Source organism: Neoarius graeffei, chromosome 19 (genome assembly GCF_027579695.1).
Source record: "Neoarius graeffei isolate fNeoGra1 chromosome 19, fNeoGra1.pri, whole genome shotgun sequence".
NCBI lineage: Eukaryota > Metazoa > Chordata > Actinopteri > Siluriformes > Ariidae > Neoarius > Neoarius graeffei.
The window spans coordinates 68,385,451-68,406,748 of record NC_083587.1 but is presented as its reverse complement, the minus strand read 5'-3'; the positions used below and the strand labels follow the sequence as shown (position 1 = coordinate 68,406,748).

The 21,298-nt window shown below is 42.9% G+C and overlaps 1 protein-coding gene across 3 annotated transcripts in view; it reads right to left on the bottom strand.

The window, feature by feature from the left end:
- Positions 1-21,298, bottom strand: part of dyrk1b (dual-specificity tyrosine-(Y)-phosphorylation regulated kinase 1B) — a 40,927-nt gene that overhangs the window by 8,333 nt on the left and 11,296 nt on the right. Inside the window, exons 1-6 of one of the 3 annotated variants that reach the window (XM_060900511.1) lie at positions 16,112-18,645; positions 3,795-3,913; positions 2,906-3,025; positions 2,550-2,738; positions 1,925-2,072; positions 266-552 (exon numbers count right to left, since the gene is read on the bottom strand). In XM_060900511.1, coding sequence (XP_060756494.1) covers positions 266-552; positions 1,925-2,072; positions 2,550-2,738; positions 2,906-3,025; positions 3,795-3,913; positions 16,112-16,253 — 1,005 coding nt within the window. In that variant the 5' untranslated portion in view covers positions 16,254-18,645. Of the gene's footprint in view, positions 1-265; positions 553-1,924; positions 2,073-2,549; positions 2,739-2,905; positions 3,026-3,794; positions 3,914-16,111; positions 18,646-21,298 lie in introns of those variants that run through there. The other 2 variants (XM_060900512.1, XM_060900513.1) reach the window with 2 other exon arrangements.

Sequence of the window (21,298 nt, the reverse complement as noted above, 5' to 3'; positions counted from 1 at the left end):
AAAGAGGAAATCTTTACGACATGAAGGCAGCAGTGAGACTTTTAATCCAGCAGGGGGCGGCAGAAAGTGTGTGTGTGTGTGTGTGTGTGTGTGTGTGTGTGTGTGTGTGTGTGTGTGTGAGGATAAATCAGGAGCTTGATGGGAAATCATTACTGGAGTTAAATATCACATTGGGGAAAGAGAATGTTTTTGTTCTGGATAACTGTGTGTGTGTGTGTGTGTGTGTGTGTGTGTGTGTGTGTGTGTGTGTGTCTGTCTGTCTCACCCTCTGCCCGAGCTGACAGGAGCTGCCAAAGTCGACGATCTTGATGGCGCTGCGTTTGGGGTTACACAGCAGGATGTTCTCGGGCTTCAGGTCGCAGTGGATGATGCTGAGCTCGGGCGTGGCCAGGAAGAGCAGCGCTGTGCACAGCTGCTGAGCGAACTTCCGCGTCAGGTTGAGTGACACGCCGCGGAAATTAGTGTTACGCAGCAGATCGTACAGGTTATAGGAGAGCAGCTCAAACACCAAACACAGGTGATTACGGAACATGAAGTGCCGCTTCAGGTGGACTGGAGGGAGAGACAGACAGACAGAGAGGGACGGGGGGAGAGACAGACAGACAGAGAGGGACGGGGGAGAGACAGACAGACAAACAGACGGGGGGGGGAGTGGGAGACAGAGAAGGAGGGGGAGAGGAAGAGAGGAGGGAGAGGGAGAGAGACAGACGGGGTGAGGGAGAGAGGGGGCAGGGAGAGAGAGGGGGAGAGGGAGGGAGGGAGGGAGGGAGAAAGAGAGACAGAGAGAAAGAAACAGACAGAGAGGGAGAGGGAGAGAGACAGACAGACAGAGAGAGAGACAGATGGGGTGAGGGAGAGAGGGGGCAGGGAGAGAGGGGGAGGGAGAGAGACAGACGGGGAGAAAGAGAGACAGATGGGGTGAGGGAGAGAGGGGGCAGGGAGAGAGAGGGGGAGGGAGAGAGGGGGAGAGGGAGAAAGAGGGGGAGAGAGGGGGGAGGGAGAGAGGGGGCAGGGAGAGAGGGGGGAGGGAGAGAGGGGGCAGGGAGAGAGAGGGGGAGGGAGAGGGAGAGGGAGGGAGACGGGGCAGGCAGAGAGGGGGAAAGGGAGGGAGGGAGAAAGAGAGAGAGAGACAGAGAGAAAGAAAGACAGACAGAGAGGGAGAGGGAGGGGGAGAGAGACAGACAGAGAGAGAGAGACAGATGGGGTGAGGGAGAGAGGGGGCAGGGAGAGAGAGGGGGAGGGAGAGAGAGAGACAGATGGGGAGAGAGAGAGACAGATGGGGTGAGGGAGAGAGGGGGCAAGGAGAGAGAGGGGGAGGGAGAGAGGGGGAGAGGGAGAGAGAGGGGGAGGGAGAGAGGGGGCAGGGAGAGGGAGGGAGAGAGGGGGCAGGGAGAGAGAGGGAGAGAGGGGGCGGGGAGAGAGAGGGAGAGAGGGGGAGAGAGGGGGAGACAGGGGGCAGGGAGAGAGGGGGAGAGGGGGGCAGGGAGAGAGAGGGGGAAGGAGAGAGGAGGCAGGGAGAGAGAGGGGGAGGGAGAGAGGAGGCAGGGAGAGAGAGGGGGAGGGAGAGAGGGGGCGGGGAGAGAGGGGGAGAGAGAGGGGGGAGAGGGAGAGAGAGAGGGGGCAGGGAGAGAGAGGGAGAGGGATAGAGAGACAAAGAGAGGGGAAGAGGGGGAGAGGGAGAGAGAGGGAGAGGGAGAGAGAGAGGGAGAGAGAGAGTTAATCTGTGTGGTTTGTAATCGGGGTTCTGTGATGTGTTTTGTTTCCCCACCGGAGGCTGATTGTGAATGTTGCTGTGGGTGATGGAGGTTTACGGACCCCAGTTTAGCAGAGCAGTAAATCTGCATCCCTGACATTAATCACATGCTGATTTAGTGTATGTACATGAGAATCGTGTGTGTGTGTGTGTGTGTGTGTGTACACACACCTATATAGTACTTCATCTCAGTGTCGTGTTTGTTCATGAGCTCCAGGAGCCGGAGTTCGATCTGCGCCTGGTTCAGGAAGGCTTTCTTATTCTTGATGATCTTGATGGCCACCCACTCCTGCTCGTGGTGATCGTACGCCTTCACCACCTGTGTGTCACGGGTGAGAGGGTCAAAAGGTCAAAGGTCATGGGATGATGATGTCAGATGCAGAAGTGACAGTTGGACAGTGTACTGACAGAAGCACCCTGAGGAGTATAAAGCTCCAAGAGGAGAACTCAGTGATGATGAAGATCAGAGGTCATTAGTGAGTTTATTCTTATACTTCAGTGTAATACTAAACCTGTCTGTCTCTCAGTCTGTCTGACTGTCTACCTGTCTCTCTATCTCAGTCTGTGTGCATCTGTCCCTGTCTGTCTCTTTGCCAATATGTCTGTCCTTCTCTCTGTCCATGTGTCTGTCTGCCTTCTTGAATACATGTCTCTCTATCTGTCTGTCTCTCTGTCTAAAAATCCAGCCCTGAAACATAAGTATGCGTTACCATGACGCCTCAGTCTGTGGAGTTTTTGGACAGTGCCACTGTGTCTTTACGCCCACCCATCCCAGCATACACCTGGAGAGCCTCACCTGTCCGAAGGAGCCCTTGCCGATGAGTGAGTCGATTTCGTAGCGGTCGAGCCACTTCTCCCCGTTCTTCACGATGTAGTCGTAGTTGTCATCGTCATAGCCATCGTTGTAAACTTTCCGCTCTTTCTTGGTGCTTGAGTCCTCGGGCGGAACCTGCTGCGCACGTCGCTTCTTCTTAGTGTAGTACACCTGCAGGGGGCGGGGAAACAGAGAGGGCGGGGTTACAGAGAGGAAAACAATGCAGCTCATATTTAGTAAAACAATCATTTTGTGAATTACAACATGTACACAATTACAGGGTCAAAGGAAATGTGCGCTGCAGTGTGTGCGCGCGTGTGTGTGTGTGTGTTAGTTACCTCATTGATGTGCTTGTAAGTCTTGATGAGATCGACAGAGAGTTTTCTGAGCGGTGCACTCGCGGGGTCTCTGAAACTCGGGGGGATCCTCCTCTGCAGAATGGTCATATCGGACAGCACCTGCACAGGGGTCAAAGGTCATGTCAGGTAAGCAGGGGGCGTGGTTTTATACCCAACACAAGGGACCAACTTCATTGCTGTGACCATCCTTCAATCCAATATGGTGGTTTACAGTGACGATTTAGTTTAGTTACTGAAATGTTTTATTGATTGGTTCGATCTGGTGACCAATAACAACAAAGCTGTCAGGAGACTATGCTATGTTTGACCTAATGTTAGGTAAGGCACATTTAAGCGTTTCAACACATTAAAACTTTAATATTCATTTATATTAGAAGTGTAAATAAATACTGATACAGATTAGCAGTTAGCTTTGTGTAGCTACTGCTCACAGTCACTATCCTGAACATGAAGCATTAAAACTTCACCTCGCGGGGTTCATGCTAACAGTGGGGTTCGCCACCTGTCCCGAACATCTCCGTTTCCTTTCATTAAAAATCACCAACAGGAAACGGCACCAAACCCAACACAGAAACAACGGGGATGATCACGTTCAGTTTTAATGCACAGGCACTCAAGTGACCAGCTGGGTTCCTGAATCCCATCAAGTCGTACATTAAAAACAACACTATAAATAAAACAATCTGATTGGCTGGTGAATGTGACACCTGAGAAGATGCTCAGACTCAGAAATATCACATAACAGATTCTGATTGGCTCTCTGACTGTTACATAATCATTACATCATCGTAAAGGAACTTGTTCGAAATACAGACAGAGTTAGAGAGAGAGAGAGTGTGTGTGTGTGTGTGTGTGTGTGTGTGTGTACCTGCTGCTGTTCTGCCATGGACTGGATGTTGCTTAATCCAGGATGAGTGTGCTGGCTCGACATGTTTCGCTCAGCGGGGGAGAAACACAGGGACGAGGAGGGGGGCATACATCCTGAACCTGAGAGAGAGAAAGAGAGAGAGAGAGAGAGAGAGTCAATACATTGTGATCTTCAGCACAAACAATATTGTTATCATGAACATTTCAAAATGTTAGCTGTTATGAAAGGGGCGGGGCTTAGTTTACACAGATGCAATGCAAATTTAGCATCATCCATTTCACCAACAAACAAAAACCAAGAGTCTGAGGTTTTCTAACCGACATCTGCAATAATATCGAGAAGAGTGAGAGAATATTATTCACTTCCCATATTATAAAAATTGAAGGTGTAACAATACACATATTTCATAATTTCATGATATTTTAAAAAACATACTGAAAGACACACACTTTGTTTTCATTTGTCTCTGTTTATATCGTGTGTATTGAATATCAGTAAAAGTTTAACTGGTGGAGACAATCGCGCAGATTTATTCATCACATGGTGTGTGTGTGCGCGTGTGTGAGAATGAGTGAATGAAAACACATGACCAGTCTGACATATGCATCACACACACACAAACAGAGTTAACTTTTTAAAGCAACTTGACATTCATGTGACTTGAGGAACAAATAACACACTTGTGTAGGAGAAGCAACACAAAGACGACACAAAACATCAATGACAACAGCAAAGATTATAAATAAAAATCAACTGTAGGGATGAAAAGAGACAGACAGAGAGAGAGACTGTGGATTATGTACAATAAAATGTGTAAAAGGAAATCAAACAGCTCTGCTTAGGCTGCTACCCCTGCGACCCGGATCCAGATAAGCAGCAGAAGATGGATGGATGGATGGATGGATGGATGGATGGATGGAAATCAAACATGCAAATTAAATTTGTTATTCTGTAACAGGACGTTAATGAGAAGAAAAAGAAGAAGAAGAAGAAGTAGTAGTGTAGGAGGAGAAGAGGAGGAGGAATGTCCTTTCGTACGTGTCTGTGTTGAAATTATTTCATTATTAGTTTCTGCGCCTCGTCCTGTTACACAACTGCTTTCACACAGCAACAGTGATGCTGCAGTGACGAACACAAACACTTCTACACTCCTAAATGCTTAATTTATGTGACTGTCTTTCATTTTTATCATCAGGTTTTATCACACACACACACACACACACCTAATTTTAGCCTGATATGACGAGCGCTTTAAAAAAAAAAAAAAGTCATGCCGGCCCTTTAAATGCCGAGAACTTCCTGAATGTGACGCCCGACTTGCCATACTATGATTGGCCGAGCACCCCCCTCCTTCTGCATCCTCATTGGCTGCCGGTATCCAAGGGCTGGCCGGCGAGGTCTCTATAAATAAACCTGAGGAGCTTGTGCTGTATCAGCAAGACTTCCCATAATGCCCTTCTCTCTCTCTCTCCCCCATTTTCTCTCTCCTACACTGTGTTACATGAATAATACATACAGTAAAATCACACACACACATACAATATCACAGCTGATCAAATACAGCTGCCAGCTGTCAATCAAGGGTGTTGCCATGGCAACAGCTCCAGCCCCACTCCTTGTTTCTAAGGCCCAGGAGGAGATGGGGCAAAAAGAGTGTGTGTGTGTAAGAGAACAGCTGTACTGCCCTTCCACCCCTCATTTCACATTCCCTGTTAGGGTAACTGAAGCTGAGAGCCAAAGTTAGACACGAGGTCTGAGAAGGCAGGTACTGTGTTTGTGTGTGTGTTTGTGCATGTGAGATCAAGAACATAGAACACACACGCATTCTCCCATCACACACACATCAGCACGTGGTTTTGTAAACATGAACCCTGGTCAGTGTTGACGGTAAACTCAGGCTGGGTGATATATCTGAAAAATGCATCACGATAAAATGTTTCATTTCAGTCGATATCGATAATTACTGATCATTTTAATGACATATTAAAATAGTTTTTTCTCTCGTCAGTTTCCTGATCGTATGCAGCGTTTCACACACCGAGACGTCACTCGAACGAGTCGCCCTGCAACATTAACGGCCTCCTGACGTTTATCTGGCGAATGGTTTCAGTAAATCAGTGTGAAGAAGGAGAATGTTGTGAATGAGAGATCAATAATAACGAACATGGTGTGGTGTATCACTAACAGGAAGTGTGTTGCGCTGGAACGATCGGACAAACAGCACAAACGCAGATCTTTTAGAGTGTAGACGATCTGAATCAGTGTGGAGGTTACATGGTACTGTCAATGTTACCATGACGACATGCAAGTCCAGTCATTCGTTTAGCTCTGGAACACTGTTTTATTAAACGCAACTTGTGTGTGTTATCCATCAGCGACACGCGCGAGTTACCGAGTGGCGCGAGCCGAGTGAATTCCAGAGCGATCTGAACGTTCTATCAGACTATTTTCTGATTGTTATTGAAGCGTTTATCGATGGTGCACATCACTCCCGTTTTATCACCCAGACCTACAGTAAAGCGCTGTGCATGTGTGTGGTGCTCTTACAGGAAAATAATCCACAACAGGGTGCGAGTTCTGTTACCATGACAACATTGATGATTTTCCACTAACAGCACATCTCCGAGTGTTTCATTCCTTTTACACCACAGCAACAATTACAATTCTTTATTTGTTAAAGAATCTTCTTATTGTACTTTTTAGAGGTTTATAGTTACATTTAATATCGTTACGAACAAAGTTATAGCAGCTATAAAAGTCGTTCACTTGTCTTCAAGTAAATAAGACAAAACAAACAAACAAAAACGCAGCTTATCATGTTACGTAGTGTAAACTCCTCCATCCTGAGGAAACTTACAGCTTCACCTCTGACTGTTACAGAGCACTGACACTGGAGACTCCTTCCAGAAACTGTGAATGAGCTGTTACTATAGAAACGATAACGTATCAGAGCGAGTGCATTAACATAAACCTGAACTACTGTCAGAGCTGCTCTTACAGAACATTAATCAACACCTTCTGACCAATCAGAGTCCAGAACTCAGCACACACTGCCACACTCACCTTACTCTTCTAGTGCTTGTGAGGAGGAGGAAACCTTTTCTCAAAGTGATAACACTGTAAACAGTTAGCTAGGCGTACTGGATAAAATGCTGCATGCTAACTGCATTTTAATCCCTGCTTCATTATTAGCAATGTTATTAGCATTACATGTTAGCATCTGTGGGAAGAGAAGTCTTCAGGTGTACTCACAGTAGGTGCGATTACCCTGAACCACACCCAAGAGTGACACTTCCCCCCCCCCCCCCCCCATTGTTCCGTGCGTGAGTGTGCTCATGTCGTCACAATGCGACTTCCTGAGTTGAAGAAAATCTCTCACGTGGTAGAAGAGATGTTTTTTTGTGACTCTTTTTAAATGTATAAATTAATATGTTTAAATTTATATCCAGAATGTATATACTTCTGTGAAGCTGCTTTGTGAAAATGTTGATTGTTAAAAGCTCTAGAAAAATCAAATGAACTTGACTTGGATGATGCGGAGTGGTTATGGGCGTGGTCACTCACACCCCTCTCACATGCCGCTCAGGCTTATCAGCTACGCAGGTCATGGGTTCTCAGTAAATCCTGCTGCATGTATGAGGAGATTTTTACAGAGCAGGAGACGCCAAAGGAAGAACTTGCGGCTTTACTCGCCGACTACAAATCACCATCATCACCGAGGAGAGACTCAGAGCTGTTAATAACAACTGAAGTGCAAATGTTCCGTTTCTGATGACAAATTCTGACATCATAGCATTCGAGTTCCACGTTTGGGCGTGGTCAGCGATCAGCGTGGTACACAACAATCACACCAGTCAAACTCAACAGACTTTGGGGGTCAAAGGCACTTGGGTGTGGTACAGATGACTGACAGTACAGTGCAGCTCTCTCTCTCGCTCTCTCTCTCTCTCCTACACTCTGTGTGTGTTACATGAATAATACATCCAGTAAAATCACACACACAGCATCACAGCTGATCAAATACAGCTGCCTGCTGTCAATCAAGAGTGTTGCCATGGCAACAGTGCCACGCCCTTAATTTCAGACACACAATTATAATGTATAGATGAATTAAGAGCTCTACAATGTTTAATGTTTGGATGTTAAACATTGGCTCTGCTCTCTCACTGCGCTTAAATCAGACACGGCACTGATCAGGATCAGAACCAGGATCGGGTCCATATCAAGAAAAAATGGAAAAGACTGGAATTGGATTTGGAATGTTCAACACTGGACATAACGAGAGCTGAGTGAGTTTAGAGATGTGACGCTGCGACTTCTTTTCTGAAACCAAAACCATCTGATATTTATTTCTTTACAAACTGCTCAACTTTTTAACTGAAGTATTCCACAACAAAAAAAATCTAAAAACATGACTTACACAAAACCACACACAAAAATCACGGCCAATATCTCATTCATCTCATCTCATTATCTGTAGCCGCTTTATCCTTCTACAGGGTCGCAGGCGAGCTGGATCCTATCCCAGCTGACTACGGGTGAAAGGCGGGGTTCACCCTGGACAAGTCGCCAGGTCATCACAGGGCTGACACATAGACACAGACAACCATTCACACTCACATTCACACCTACGCTCAATTTAGAGTCACCAGTTAACCTAACCTGCATGTCTTTGGACTGTGGGGGAAACCGGAGCACCCGGAGGAAACCCACGCGGACACGGGGAGAACATGCAAACTCCACACAGAAAGGCCCTCACCAGCCACGGGGCTCGAACCCGAACCTTCTTGCTGTGAGGCGACAGCGCTAACCGCTACACCACTGTGCCGCCCCCTTGGATTTATTATATTTTACTTTATTATATTCTGAGTTGTGTTTTGTGTCTGAATAAACTGATCTGTGTTTTAGCTGTGCATTTTTACTTAATTTATTAAATTAACTGCTTGCAATTTTTAAAGCTCAGTAGTTCGTAAAGAAAAAAATACGCTCCGGGTCTCAGTATGGAGTATCGCTATCAGCCCCCACTCCAGCGTTCAGTATCAGTATCAGAGGAGACGTCGTATCGTTCCATCTCTCTAGTTTAAACTCATCTTTTACTGAAATCGGAATAAACAGAAACGGTGCCTCACATTTGTTCTCACGTTGTTCCGAGACTGAATAAAGACGCAAGAACGGTTCTATGTGGAACTCAGGTCTGTAATCTAATGTTCTAACTTTACCTCAGAGTGCGGCTGAGTCAGACTCACTCTATTAATACAGCGGTCAAACGGTGACGCCGGTAAATCGAGACCTCAGTCAGAGCATTAACATTAAAAATAAAATAAACCCCATCACCCCGTCTCACACACACCCCCACACACGATACCCTGACCGGTGGTTCACAATCCAGAAACCAAAAATAACCAAAAATTTACAACCAACTATGTAGCAACGACGAAAAAAAATTAAACATAAAATTTATAAAAATCCAAAACCAAAAAACTCAAAAGTTTTAAAAATGAATAAATAACCAATAAAGGAAGAAAAACAGAAAACAAAAAGGTTAAAAGAAGCAATCCATAAATAAATAACCAAACTAAAAAAAACATTTAAAAAATTAATGAATAAAATAAAGGTGTTTACAACTAACTATGAAACAAATAAATCAACACAAAAAGATTTTCAAAACTAAGAAACAATCTATAAATTAAAATAAACCAAAATGTCAACAAAAACTAAGAAATTATAAAAAATAACAAACTCTAAGGAACAATCCACATTCAAAAATATGAGCACCAAGTAACGAACAACTAATAAAATACCAAAAGAAAACAAACAAACAAAAAACGAAATCAACAACCAAAGTGGAGACGAGTTTGTGGTTAAAATCCAATCAGAATCCAGTCCAGATATCAGATTTAGGGGCGGGTCAAAGTGATGATGCAATAGCAATCCTGCAGTAAACGATAATAAACTTTCATCTTCTAAACTTCAAACAAAAGCATTACAGGATTTTTATTTACAGATTGTTTTATACTGAGATGTGAATGGTGTTCCTTAGAAACGTCTTCAAATATTGTGATTATTTTGGTTGTACCGTCAACTCTGCGTTTCAAACACAACACAACTCTAAATACTGTCCAATTTACACACACACACACACACACACACACAGTGCTCACGCTGTGTAATAACGAGGCTCACTGCAACATGATGCAACATTCAGAAAAAGGACCAGATTGATTTTTTTCCACATTCAGTGATGATTAAAAAAAAAAAGGAAGAAAAAAAACCTTTTCCACTATATAGGCCATCATCAGTCCGCTGTGGGCGTGTCCCAAGCCACACACCCTGCCCACTAAATAGGACAAGCACCTTCTTCATCTATTACAGTGCATCATGGGTACTCTGTATTTGGACAGTACTGCAGTGCATTGTGGGATTGTGGAATTGTGTGTGTGTGTATATATATGTGTGTGTGTGTGTGTGTGTGTGTGTGTACATCTTTGAGTGAGTACATGTTCACTGTGGTTTGGGACACAACTGGTACACAGTGAGTGTGAAAGAGGGATAGAAAAAGAGAAAGGAAAAAGTAGTTGTGTGTGTGTGTGTTGCCCAGCAGGGACCTGTCGCACATCCAGTGCTCAATAACATGTTTTCATTCTCATGTGGAAGACGAGTAAAACTGACCAATCAGAGCGAAGGATGGATGGAGAGATAAACAGAAAGAAAAACAGAAAATGACAATTTCCTGGAAATTGTCAAAGGTCAAACAGCTTTGGGATTTACAAAAACAGCAGCAGAGTTTACTGTGTAGCGTCTGTGCTGATAATCAGTTACATGGTACATTGTGATACTTAACACTCTGATACTGGAGATCATGTACACTTGAAAGTGGCCTAGTTAGGCTGCCTAAGTAGAGTGTGTATCTGATCGGAAATAAAGCCCTATTGGAAGGCAGCACTAAGAGAGCTGCCCTTTAACAGGCCCTGAACTGATGTCCCATCTTTATCCAGGTTTGTAAATGGGACTGATTTTGTGTCTCGCTAGAAATGCTGCCTATGTAGGCTGCCTACTTCTGAGTGGAACAGGAAATGCTGAAGTGGGAACGATAACGGAATTACCCCTGTTAAATATCACGATATAATCACAGAACCAATAATCAGCACACGCCTGAGTGAGTGTTCAGATATCACATCAGTGTTTCACCTTTGGAGTGAAAAGGGAGCAAAGGTCATTTGGACAGTCACCCATGTGCACACGCCCCCCCCCCCCCCCCCACACACACACACAGTCCAAACTCCACCGAGCAGTACTGATCTGCTGACACCCACCACCTCCACCTGCAGATACAAATTAAATCAAAATCAGGATTTGGAAAGATCTGAGCATCCTGTATCCTTCAGAGGAAGAAAAAGTGTCAAGGAGAAGCGTGCAAAGGAACGAGGGTGTCATTTCTACCAATTTGAACAGCAGCCATGAAAACAACACAAATTCACTCTGAGATAGAAGTGTAACATGAGACCTAACAAGCTGAAGCTGCTGGGTTCATGGAGTCTGACGATCAGAGCCATGTCTATGTTTAAGACCGTTACTCATACAGCTAAACCCTACACACACACACACACACACACACGGGGCAGGCGAGACGACAGAAATAGACAACAGCAGAGAAGTCGGTTGGATACACGGATATAAATAACCACACAATAAGTGAAGGGGCGATAAGCACAAGTGGAGCTGGGTTGCCAGGGTTTCTAAAAATCCCCAAATTTATGGAAAGCTTTTGAAATCACAGAACGTACAGACAGTCAGTTTTTTCTTTATAAAAAAGACAAAAACACAGAGGAGTCAAGAAAGAAGGAACACGCAAAATAACACAAAACGATTTCTTGCGTTCACTCTGGCGGCAAAACTAAAGTTTAAAAAAAATCTGTTTTATCTCTCAGAACTTTTCATGTTAATCGGCTTCTTTAAGTTTTAATGTCCTTGGAACAAGCAGAGCTCCGTCCCACTGTGTCTCATGGTTTAAAGGAACAAATGTGAAATTTGTGAAATATGAACTGAAATGATTGTGTGGGCGGGGCTCTGAGGACTTCTGAACATTCCTGATAAACTTATTAACACCAATTTACGTGCTATACACCAGTGCGTGTAAAAAAGCCGACAAATGTGTAATGATTACTAACGCTCACTGTCACGAGCTCGTCAAGACAACACAATAGAACAGAACCGAGGACCTGAATGTCACCGTAGGAGGATGAGAATGTTTCTGTCACCCTCAGTTATACGAGTGTACAAAAATATATCACTTTAATATACATTTTGTTTAGCGCTTTTAGTATAAATTACTAAATACCTCTCATTTTTCCGTCTCTTCATTATTTTTGTTTTCATTTTTTCATACTCTTTGTTTCCTCGTTGAAAAGAAATCACAAAAAAATCACATCTTTTCACTCTCCTGCTTCAAAGACACAATATAGCCCAAAATAACCAATGAAATTACTGTGTGGGCGGGGCTTAGAGGGCATGCCCATAATGACTAATTTCACATCCAAAATTACAAATAAACTAAAACATCGCCACATAACCTCCATAGACCACACAAACACTTATCAGTGTAGTGGGCGTGTCCCAGACCACACCCTCTGTTCACTCTATAGGTAGGACACAAACACTTATCAGTGTAGTGGGCGTGTCCCAAACCACACCCTCTGTTCACTCTATAGGTAGGACACAAACACTAGTAGGCGTGTCCCAACCCACACCCCCTCCATTCACTATATAAGCCACCAAAATGTGTTACATCACTACTGCAGTGCATTGTGGGAACTGAACAGTCAGCTGGATTGTCTGAACCATAGATCTGAACTGCACCTCAGAACACTTCCTCTCTCCAAAACAGGAACATTATTACCACTTCCTGTTTCCTGACCCCTCACCTCAGCGAATACAATAAGCTCCTCCCACAGCTCAGAGACAACACAAACTTTCCCGACTCCGTTCACATGAAGCACAAACCATCCGATGCCATCGTTACATCATCAACAGAACCCAAGACTCACACGCACTATCTAATCACTCATAACAGGAAGTAGTGAAGAAGTGTCCTGTATAAGAGCTGAGCGATAGGACAGTGCAATACTGATCGGGTGATAAATGACATCTTCGTACACTTTTCTGAGATATTCTGATAACCTTTTAAAAAAAATTAATTTCAAAATGAGATTCTACAGATTATTATTTTCGATGCAACTTGTCTTACAAAACGAATAAGACATCAGTACACACATAAAAATATGAAAAATATAAATCATTCTATTTTTGTAGACATTATATAAATGATTTTATGATGTAAATCATTGTTTTGGTTTAAACTGCGACACTCCTGTCGGGTCAGCGGTTTGTCAGTAAAGATACATATTGTGATAAATATCTAACTGTGATCAAATTTACACAATATGTTATACGAATATTGTGAAATTAAAATTAGATTACATCGTGGCTGATCTCCACTACAAAATAATAATAAAAGAAACAAACAGATTCCATCATAATACTTTATAAAGTCATTTGAATAATCACATCAAATATTTAGACATCGGTGCTGCTGAAAAAAGCCTCAACAGCATATCACCGCAAAGCGCGAGGTTTATTTGCATCATCACGACTCAGTAAACCTCAACAAGGCTCAACCAGCGACACGTTTTTAACTCCAATAAAATCAAACAACATTAAAACTTGCAAAGACATGAGAAGCCATTTACAATTATAAAACACAAAGTGACAGAAAAATCCGAAAGTATTTACGTATGTTTATTTACGCCAGGGGTGCGGTTTAGTCTTCACGAATTTGGAAATTATTCGCCAACATTTTAGCCTGTGTGTGCATTCACAAGGATATTCAGACGCGACAAAAATCACAAAAATGGCTGATGACGGAAGTAGAATTTTTACCGAGGGCTGAGGGATAGGACAATAATACTGTATTACGATATCACGAGCGTCTTGACATTTCTACGAAACATAACATGCAGTATGAGGTACAGGTTTATTCATAAAATGTCAGCAATTTCTTTTAGAACAAAATTCTAAATTAATTTGAAGCTTCAATTTAATGTCTACATAAAGTATATTAACGCTGACAATGGGGAAAAGTCAAAATTTAGCTAATCATTTTGGAAAATTAATATTTAAAATGCTTAAAGACCTGCTTTGAGGGTTTATACAGGTTACTTACAATTAAGTTATAAAAAGAAATTGTGATTTTATATACACACAGTATCTCCAACAAGAGTATTGCGTCATAAAATATCACGATATGGAGTGTATCATCATATCACACACCCTGAGTCTCAGTGACTGAGTAATAATGCAAAAACAAACGAGAAGAAAAACTGAGTCCAGTTTAAAGTCTGATTTTTGATAAAACTCAGCAAGTTTTAAGTTTGAAAACATCTGTGTGATTATTTCGTGGTTCAGTCTGTATTTCTTGTTCTTAATTATGAAATGTTTATCCAGACTTAAAGCTTTATAGAATTCTGACCATTTTCAGGTCTTGTTTGAGAGCTGTGCTTTATACAACAACGAACATCCAAATCATCCATACAAAATAAACCAGGGGTTTTTTGTTCGTCCCCCCCCCCCCCCCCAACTTTTCTCAACCTGGATCAATCTGCCATCCTGATTTTTTTTTTCATCATCCACATTAAGTCACGGATCTCTGTGACATGACACAACTTAATGTAACTCCTGATAATTCCTAAAACATTATGTAATATTCCCAGATATGATCGTTCAGTGCACTGGTGCCATCACGGCCTTTTAAGGGGTGAAAAGTGAAACCTGGGCGACTTGACAACATCGGTAAAGAATAGAAAAGCAACCAGAAACAAATGACTTTTAGTGCACGTAAACTTCGCTAGATGACAAACCAAGTAAACATCATACTGAGTATTTTACTCAGAATTAAACACAAGTCAGGTCTCAACTCTAAAAACTCGTATTATGTAATTTTTCTGATGGAGTTTTATTCATCTGGGCGACACGGTGTTAAAGTTAAAAGAGCAATTCGATTCTTGACTCTACAAAGTGGAAAGGAAAGTGTGGAACTCTGGCCACGCCGCTCTCACCGTTGTTCACTACGCTCACATGATCCGAAGTCTGTTATAAACTCGATTGGAAAGAAGGAACGCTTTCAGTAAAGACAGAAATCGTAAGAGCGATAGTTGTCTTGTTTTATCGCTGTTATGTTACATTTGTGTTTCTGTCCTCGAGCGCTCACTTCTCTCTGCTCTGCTCTAACATTCCCAGCAACAGGATGATCATCGCTGAGCTCACAGCACAGCGCAGTGCGCATCCAGCCTGCGCACAACACACACGCGCAAAGATCTCCGTCCATTTCTGCAGCACCGTGTCAATCGTTCCCATGACTGTTTGAAAGAATGAAAGTAAAACAATAGCAGGAAGAGGAACACGAGTCCATGGGGGGGGGGGGGGGGGGGGGGGATTAAAGCATGTGAGAGAATCAGAAAAGAAAAAAGAAGAATGAAACAAAACAAAAGCAAACCAGGAGCAGGTTCTCCAAACTACAAGCTGAAAACACACCTTACTTTAAAAGTAGTTTGTTCTCTGAAGCCCAGTAGGTTTGTGCTGGTAATCGGTAATATAATATCGTGTGATATTCAACACACACAAAATATGGTGGCGAGGCATGAGGAAAACTACAACAATACCGTAATTCTATTCTCACTGTGTGAAAGTTTGAGAAACTCTGCCTTCAAAACCGCCACATTAACGACACACTGGCTCAGAGAGGACGTTCAGGATAACATCATAAACTGGCCTTAAATTACACCATTATCATAATAATAATAATCAAAATGCAAATTAAAACATGGTATACGCCAGTCTAGACTAATCCAATTTTTGCCCAAGAGAGCAATGTGTGAGAGAAGAACTTTCTTCAGTTCCACGTCTTACTCTAAATTGTCGCGTGTACTGATTTAAAACATCATTGTTTTCCACATTATCACCATAGTAACTACACGTTTATTGCTATCTGTTCTTTCTAGCCCTCAGCGTAAACCTATATTTGTTTCATCCTACTTTTGTGCTCTTGGTGTGCCGTCATCTGAACGACCTTACGCCAGTGAGAGTAACATTACAGTTATGCTAGCTAGCTAAACGTAATCATGGCGATAATTTACAGACATTCCCAACACACCAGCGCATGAAGGGAACAGCAGCATGGTGGCGATGATTTGCAGCAACCAGGATAGCAGCACTGACCAGGCCCATGCAGCCAAAGTGAGAGTGAAAACAGAGGGCATACTAACTTTTGGACGGCTTCCGGAGCAGGTGAGACTGCGGTACGTAGCGACTTGGATCCGAGTTGCCGACCCAGGAGTCGGTCGACAGGTTGGCGACCATTCTGTTAGAAGGCTGCGGCTTCTCCTCCACGGATGAAGTGATCACCATCGGAAAGGCTTTGTGTGGAGCTCCTTCGGAGAATTACATCAACCGAGTTTGTTTGCTTTTTAATTGAAAAAAAAAAAAACAACACGAAGAAACAATCACTTTGGGGGGTAAGTTGTCAGGATAATCCCATCCACGTGCTCGGAGGTGTATGTATGTCTGATAGTGCCGGATTCAAACTTAAAGTCAGTGATGACAGAATGAAGTATTCCTTGATCACTTGCGAATTCCTGAAGTGACGACACAAATGAACCAAAAAAAGGCACCATTCGTTTCTTCCAGCGCTGTTTCTGTGCTCTGTCCGTGCTTTTCTCTTTATTACAGGAAATCTAAGGCAATGGATCGGGCTTTTAGGCAACAATGCTCATAAAAAATAGAATATACATATTCATATTCAAACTACGACTCTGAAATATATATCTATCATATCTATCTATCTATATATATATATACATACATATACACACACACATATATATATATATATATAAAATCTGTTACATATATAGCCTATATATGTATATCTATATCTATATCTATGTATATATATGTCTATATATCTATATATATTTCTCTGATGGTAAGGGGATGAAATTATTTGGTTACTAAAGTTAGCTTTGCTTGCATTGTATCTAGTTTTATCTTCATCCTCCAGAACTGAGGAATCCAGTCGAAGACCAGTTCTACTGCTGGTCAGTTTTCCACTCCGGATATTGGAGCAGCTGAAGCTGGGAGTGCTGGTGTGCTCAGGATGGGGGTAAGGGAGTGGGTGTCTTCATTTCCAACACCAATTACCCCATCACTATCCCTAAAAATAGCAAGGGCTTCTTAGGATCCGTGTGTTGCACCCTACTGAGTTAGTGAGTCCAAAGGGCAGATGGATGGCCTCGTCCCTCAGGGGTTTAACCTTGCAGCTTTAATCCTGATAGGCAGCGAGTCGAGACGAGACGAGACGAGATGAGACGAAGCAAAGCGAGGGGCGCTATTAGAGTCTACACAAAGTCCAATGCAAACGTTCAAAGATGACTAAAAGGAGACGGGGGGGGGGGGTCAAACCCACGATCGTGCAGTGATCAGCGAGTTGTTTTTTTTTTCTTTTTGTGCATGCACAAGTGATGAAGAATAACTAAGCAAAGTGCACAAGTGCGAGTTCAGTTACAGGCACAAGACTAATATTTAAGGGGAGAAATGATCTTGGTGATCCGTCTCTGTCCATTCCAAGATGGACTGCTAAGTGTTGAAAGAAAAAAATACTATTCCTGAAAACTTAAAAATGAGAAATTCACTGAGAACACAAACCCTCACTCGAGTTAGACAGGGCTTCAACTGATCTTGTGCTCTTTCTTGTATATAATAATAATAATAATAATAATAATAATAATAATTTAAAATAAAAAAAATCACTCCAAATGAGATCCACGATCCAGATCTTGTTCTCTAACAGTGGCAGATGTTCCTGGTTTCCCTCCAGGCTGTGCAGAGTTCCTCCTGATCGCTCCACACTTCCATCCTGAGCAGGAGCTGAGATCTTCTCTGTGATCCACAGCTTGTGCGCGCTGCACTTCGCCCGTCTCCCAGCCGCTTATTCCACCCCAACACAGCACAGCGACACCTTCCCGGATCTCTCCCGAGAATGTCGACTGTTGACAGGAATTTCTTTTCTTCTCCGTCGAGCGTGTTTTTCCTTCCCAGCCAGGATTAGGTTGGCGTTATTATTATTCCTTGTTGTCTATAAACCGCTGCGGCCGGCGCTCAATCCACACCCTGTGTTGATGGACTGTACCATCTGCGCTTGCGGCGCGGGGGAGGCGGAGGTGACACACAGCCTCCGTTCGCTCCGTGTCGTCAGCTCGGCTTTGACGCAGCAGCCCGCACTCTCTCAGTGCTCTCACGATCCGAAACACGGCGTGCTTTTCAAGAAAATGCACAAGGTTCGTAATAATACGTGTTATTACTACATTATAATCCCCCTTCTTAATGTTTAGTAGCTGTGCCAAACGAGTCCTTTCCATTTATAGTAACTCTGCAGATAGGGACAGTATTCACACAACTTCATCATATATAGAATAAGCTCTAATAGAAGGTTAATGCGACAAAGTAGTGACAAATTAAACTTCAAGGACGACAGAGTCACTTCACATAAAGTCACTTTTCCGGTGAATGAAAGTGAGTCCGCAGCGCAGTAAGCTCAGGAGGAAGACCCCTCAGCGGCGACGGTGGAAAAAACACACCGTAACATTCTCCTTATTCATATTGTTGTATGTATTTTTGATTTATTACGTTTATTTCAGATGTCTTAGATTAGTGTGCGGCGTTTTTCTGCCCTTTAGCAGAGTTTCTATGAACTTTTCTGACCCCCTCAGTGTGTGCTAAAGCGCGCGCACGTCACGTTCCCTTCTTCCCCTGGCTTTTTCGCTGACGCGCGTTCACGTCTCCCTCTCCCTGACAGCCCCCCCTACACACACACACCTCACCCCCCTCTCGCATTCCCGCCTGCGTGCGCGTTCGAACGTTCGAAGGCTCTTGTTGCTAGCCGACGCCACGGCAGCCTGCGTGTGATTGGTCAGACGAGGCCCTTTCGCTTGTTTCCATTGGTCAGAGCGATATGTGGGCGGAGTGAAAGCGCGAGCGCGAGGCTGCCCTTTTTTCCCCCTCCCTCCCTCCCTCCCTCCCCCTCCCCAGGTCCTTGTTGTCTCCAAAACGCAGCGCGGAGCCGGAATGGCGCGGAATGGCGGCCAAAATAACACAAGACTTCAGGTAAATGGAGCTGAGCGCTGAAGGATGGAGCAGACAACAACACACCGATATTCTGTCTCAATTCGGCACAGTATCACGCCATTATGACTCAAGCACATAACTCTCTAAACACACTATCCGTGTTATATCACATACTGAGGAAATTATTGAAGGAAAATGTAAAGATTGGTCATTTTTGCTGTTTTTAGTGGACATTGTTTTATTTCACACAAGTCTTACACGCTCCCAGTGAAAACTAGTGCAAATAACAAGAAGAATCATGAAATAAAGCTCACTCAAAAACCCCTATCTTTACTAGAATACTGCAACGCAGTTAATTTTAGGTTACAGTACAATTTTAGACTTTAAAAAAGTTTTTAAAGGTGAATCAAAAGGGTAAAAATTGACACTATACGATAAATATAGTCATACATACACATGATCTACACTGGTTTATCCGTAAAGTTTTTTCTTTTTATTTATTTTAGTTTTTAAATATATACTCATTGCTCTCTCCTAATATTTACTGCAACATCGAAACTTGTGAGAAAGTATTCCTGTGTAATATTTTACATTAAAAAAAAGCATAAGAGTGGTCTTAAATAAAATAATTAATTTAATTTAAAACGTTTGTGTTTGTCATTTTTATACTTTTTAGTACAGATTCCTCCTACAGCACTGCTTTAAAAATTACTTTTAAAAAATCATAAAATGCACAGATAAACCTGTATACGGATAAAAGTGAGCCGCTTCTCTCTCGCGAGGTAAAATAAATCATATTCCAAAGCTCACAGATATATATATATATATATATATATATATATATATATATATATATATATATATATATATATATAAAGAAAGAAAGAAAGAAGGTAAAGAAGGAAGGAAGGAAGGAAGGAATTGGGGGGGGGAGGGGGGAGCCAACGCGAAGATTCCGGGACTCACGTGCCTCGCAGCGAAATTCCACCCGGCAACTACACAGTGTGCCATGGCAACAGCCTCGCCATTGGTCCCCGGCGCGTTTTGAAATGACCAATGGGAGGGCCGGAAGCGGGTGATGCGTGTTGCTAGGTAAACATGATGCAGTGGGAAGACACGGTTATAGCGGAACTTCAACTGAGGAAGAAGAAGCGGCTAAAGGAGCGAATTACAATTACACTGCAGGGAGGTTGTGTTTCAGCTGCACAAGTTTCCCCCTCCCTTCTTTTTTTAACATATATTACACACTCAGATGTGCTTGGACTTCACACAGCTTAAAATAATGTAGCAGCCCCACTGACTGGCTTTTCCAGGCACCACACCATAAAGCTTCCTGTACCTTTATTTTCAAGCCACTTATCCACAGGCAGAAAAGGCCAGATATACATCTCTCTCACACACACCTTCCGCTCTGTCCAACAACACCGAGCTTATTTCAGTCACAAAGTGCTGTTTCACCCCCAGAGTACAGGAATATTTAAAATAACTCACATTAAACCTAAAGTGCTACTCACAAGTCGACAGATATGACCATAACACCTCAATGTCGGCTCATAACTTTATAAAATATGACATTACTCACTACAAAATATCATATCTTTGTTTATGCTGTGTACAGTAATAAAGACGACAAAGATAAACACTCATGATGAATGCAAAGACTTAAAAATAACCTCGTATCACTAATGGGGAAAGAAAACAGAAACTCAACATCGCTTTATACATTATTACTCTGAGTAAATGATTAATACACATTTTGTTCTCTGATCGTTAAATATTATGTCAGGGATAAAACACTTGCCAGCATGCTATTATTGGAAAATAATTCACAACAGGGTTCTGTCCATGATGAAGCAGATTTACTTACAGTACATCACAGTGTTTTATTCCTTTTATACCACAGCAATTTGCCATGCAATTACAGTTTGTAATGCTTTGATTAATGACACATACTTTTTATCCATTTATAATTACTGATTTTTCATTTTCATACCACAGTAATGATAAGTTCCAATTGTAATGCACCCTATTATCACAATTATATTTGTCTAATTTTTTTTCAGACAAAATATGGCTCCGGGCGTCACGGTGGTGTAGTGGTTAGCACTGTCGCCTCACAGCAAGAAGGTCCGGGTTCGAGCCCCGTGGCCGGCGAGGGCCTTTCTGTGTGGAGTTTGCATGTTCTCCCCGTGTCCACGTGGGTTTCCTCCGGGTGCTCCGGTTTCCCCCACAGTCCAAAGACATGCAGGTTAGGTTAACTGGTGACTCTAAATTGAGCGTAGGTGTGAATGTGAGTGTGAATGGTTGTCTGTATCTATGTGTCAGCCCTG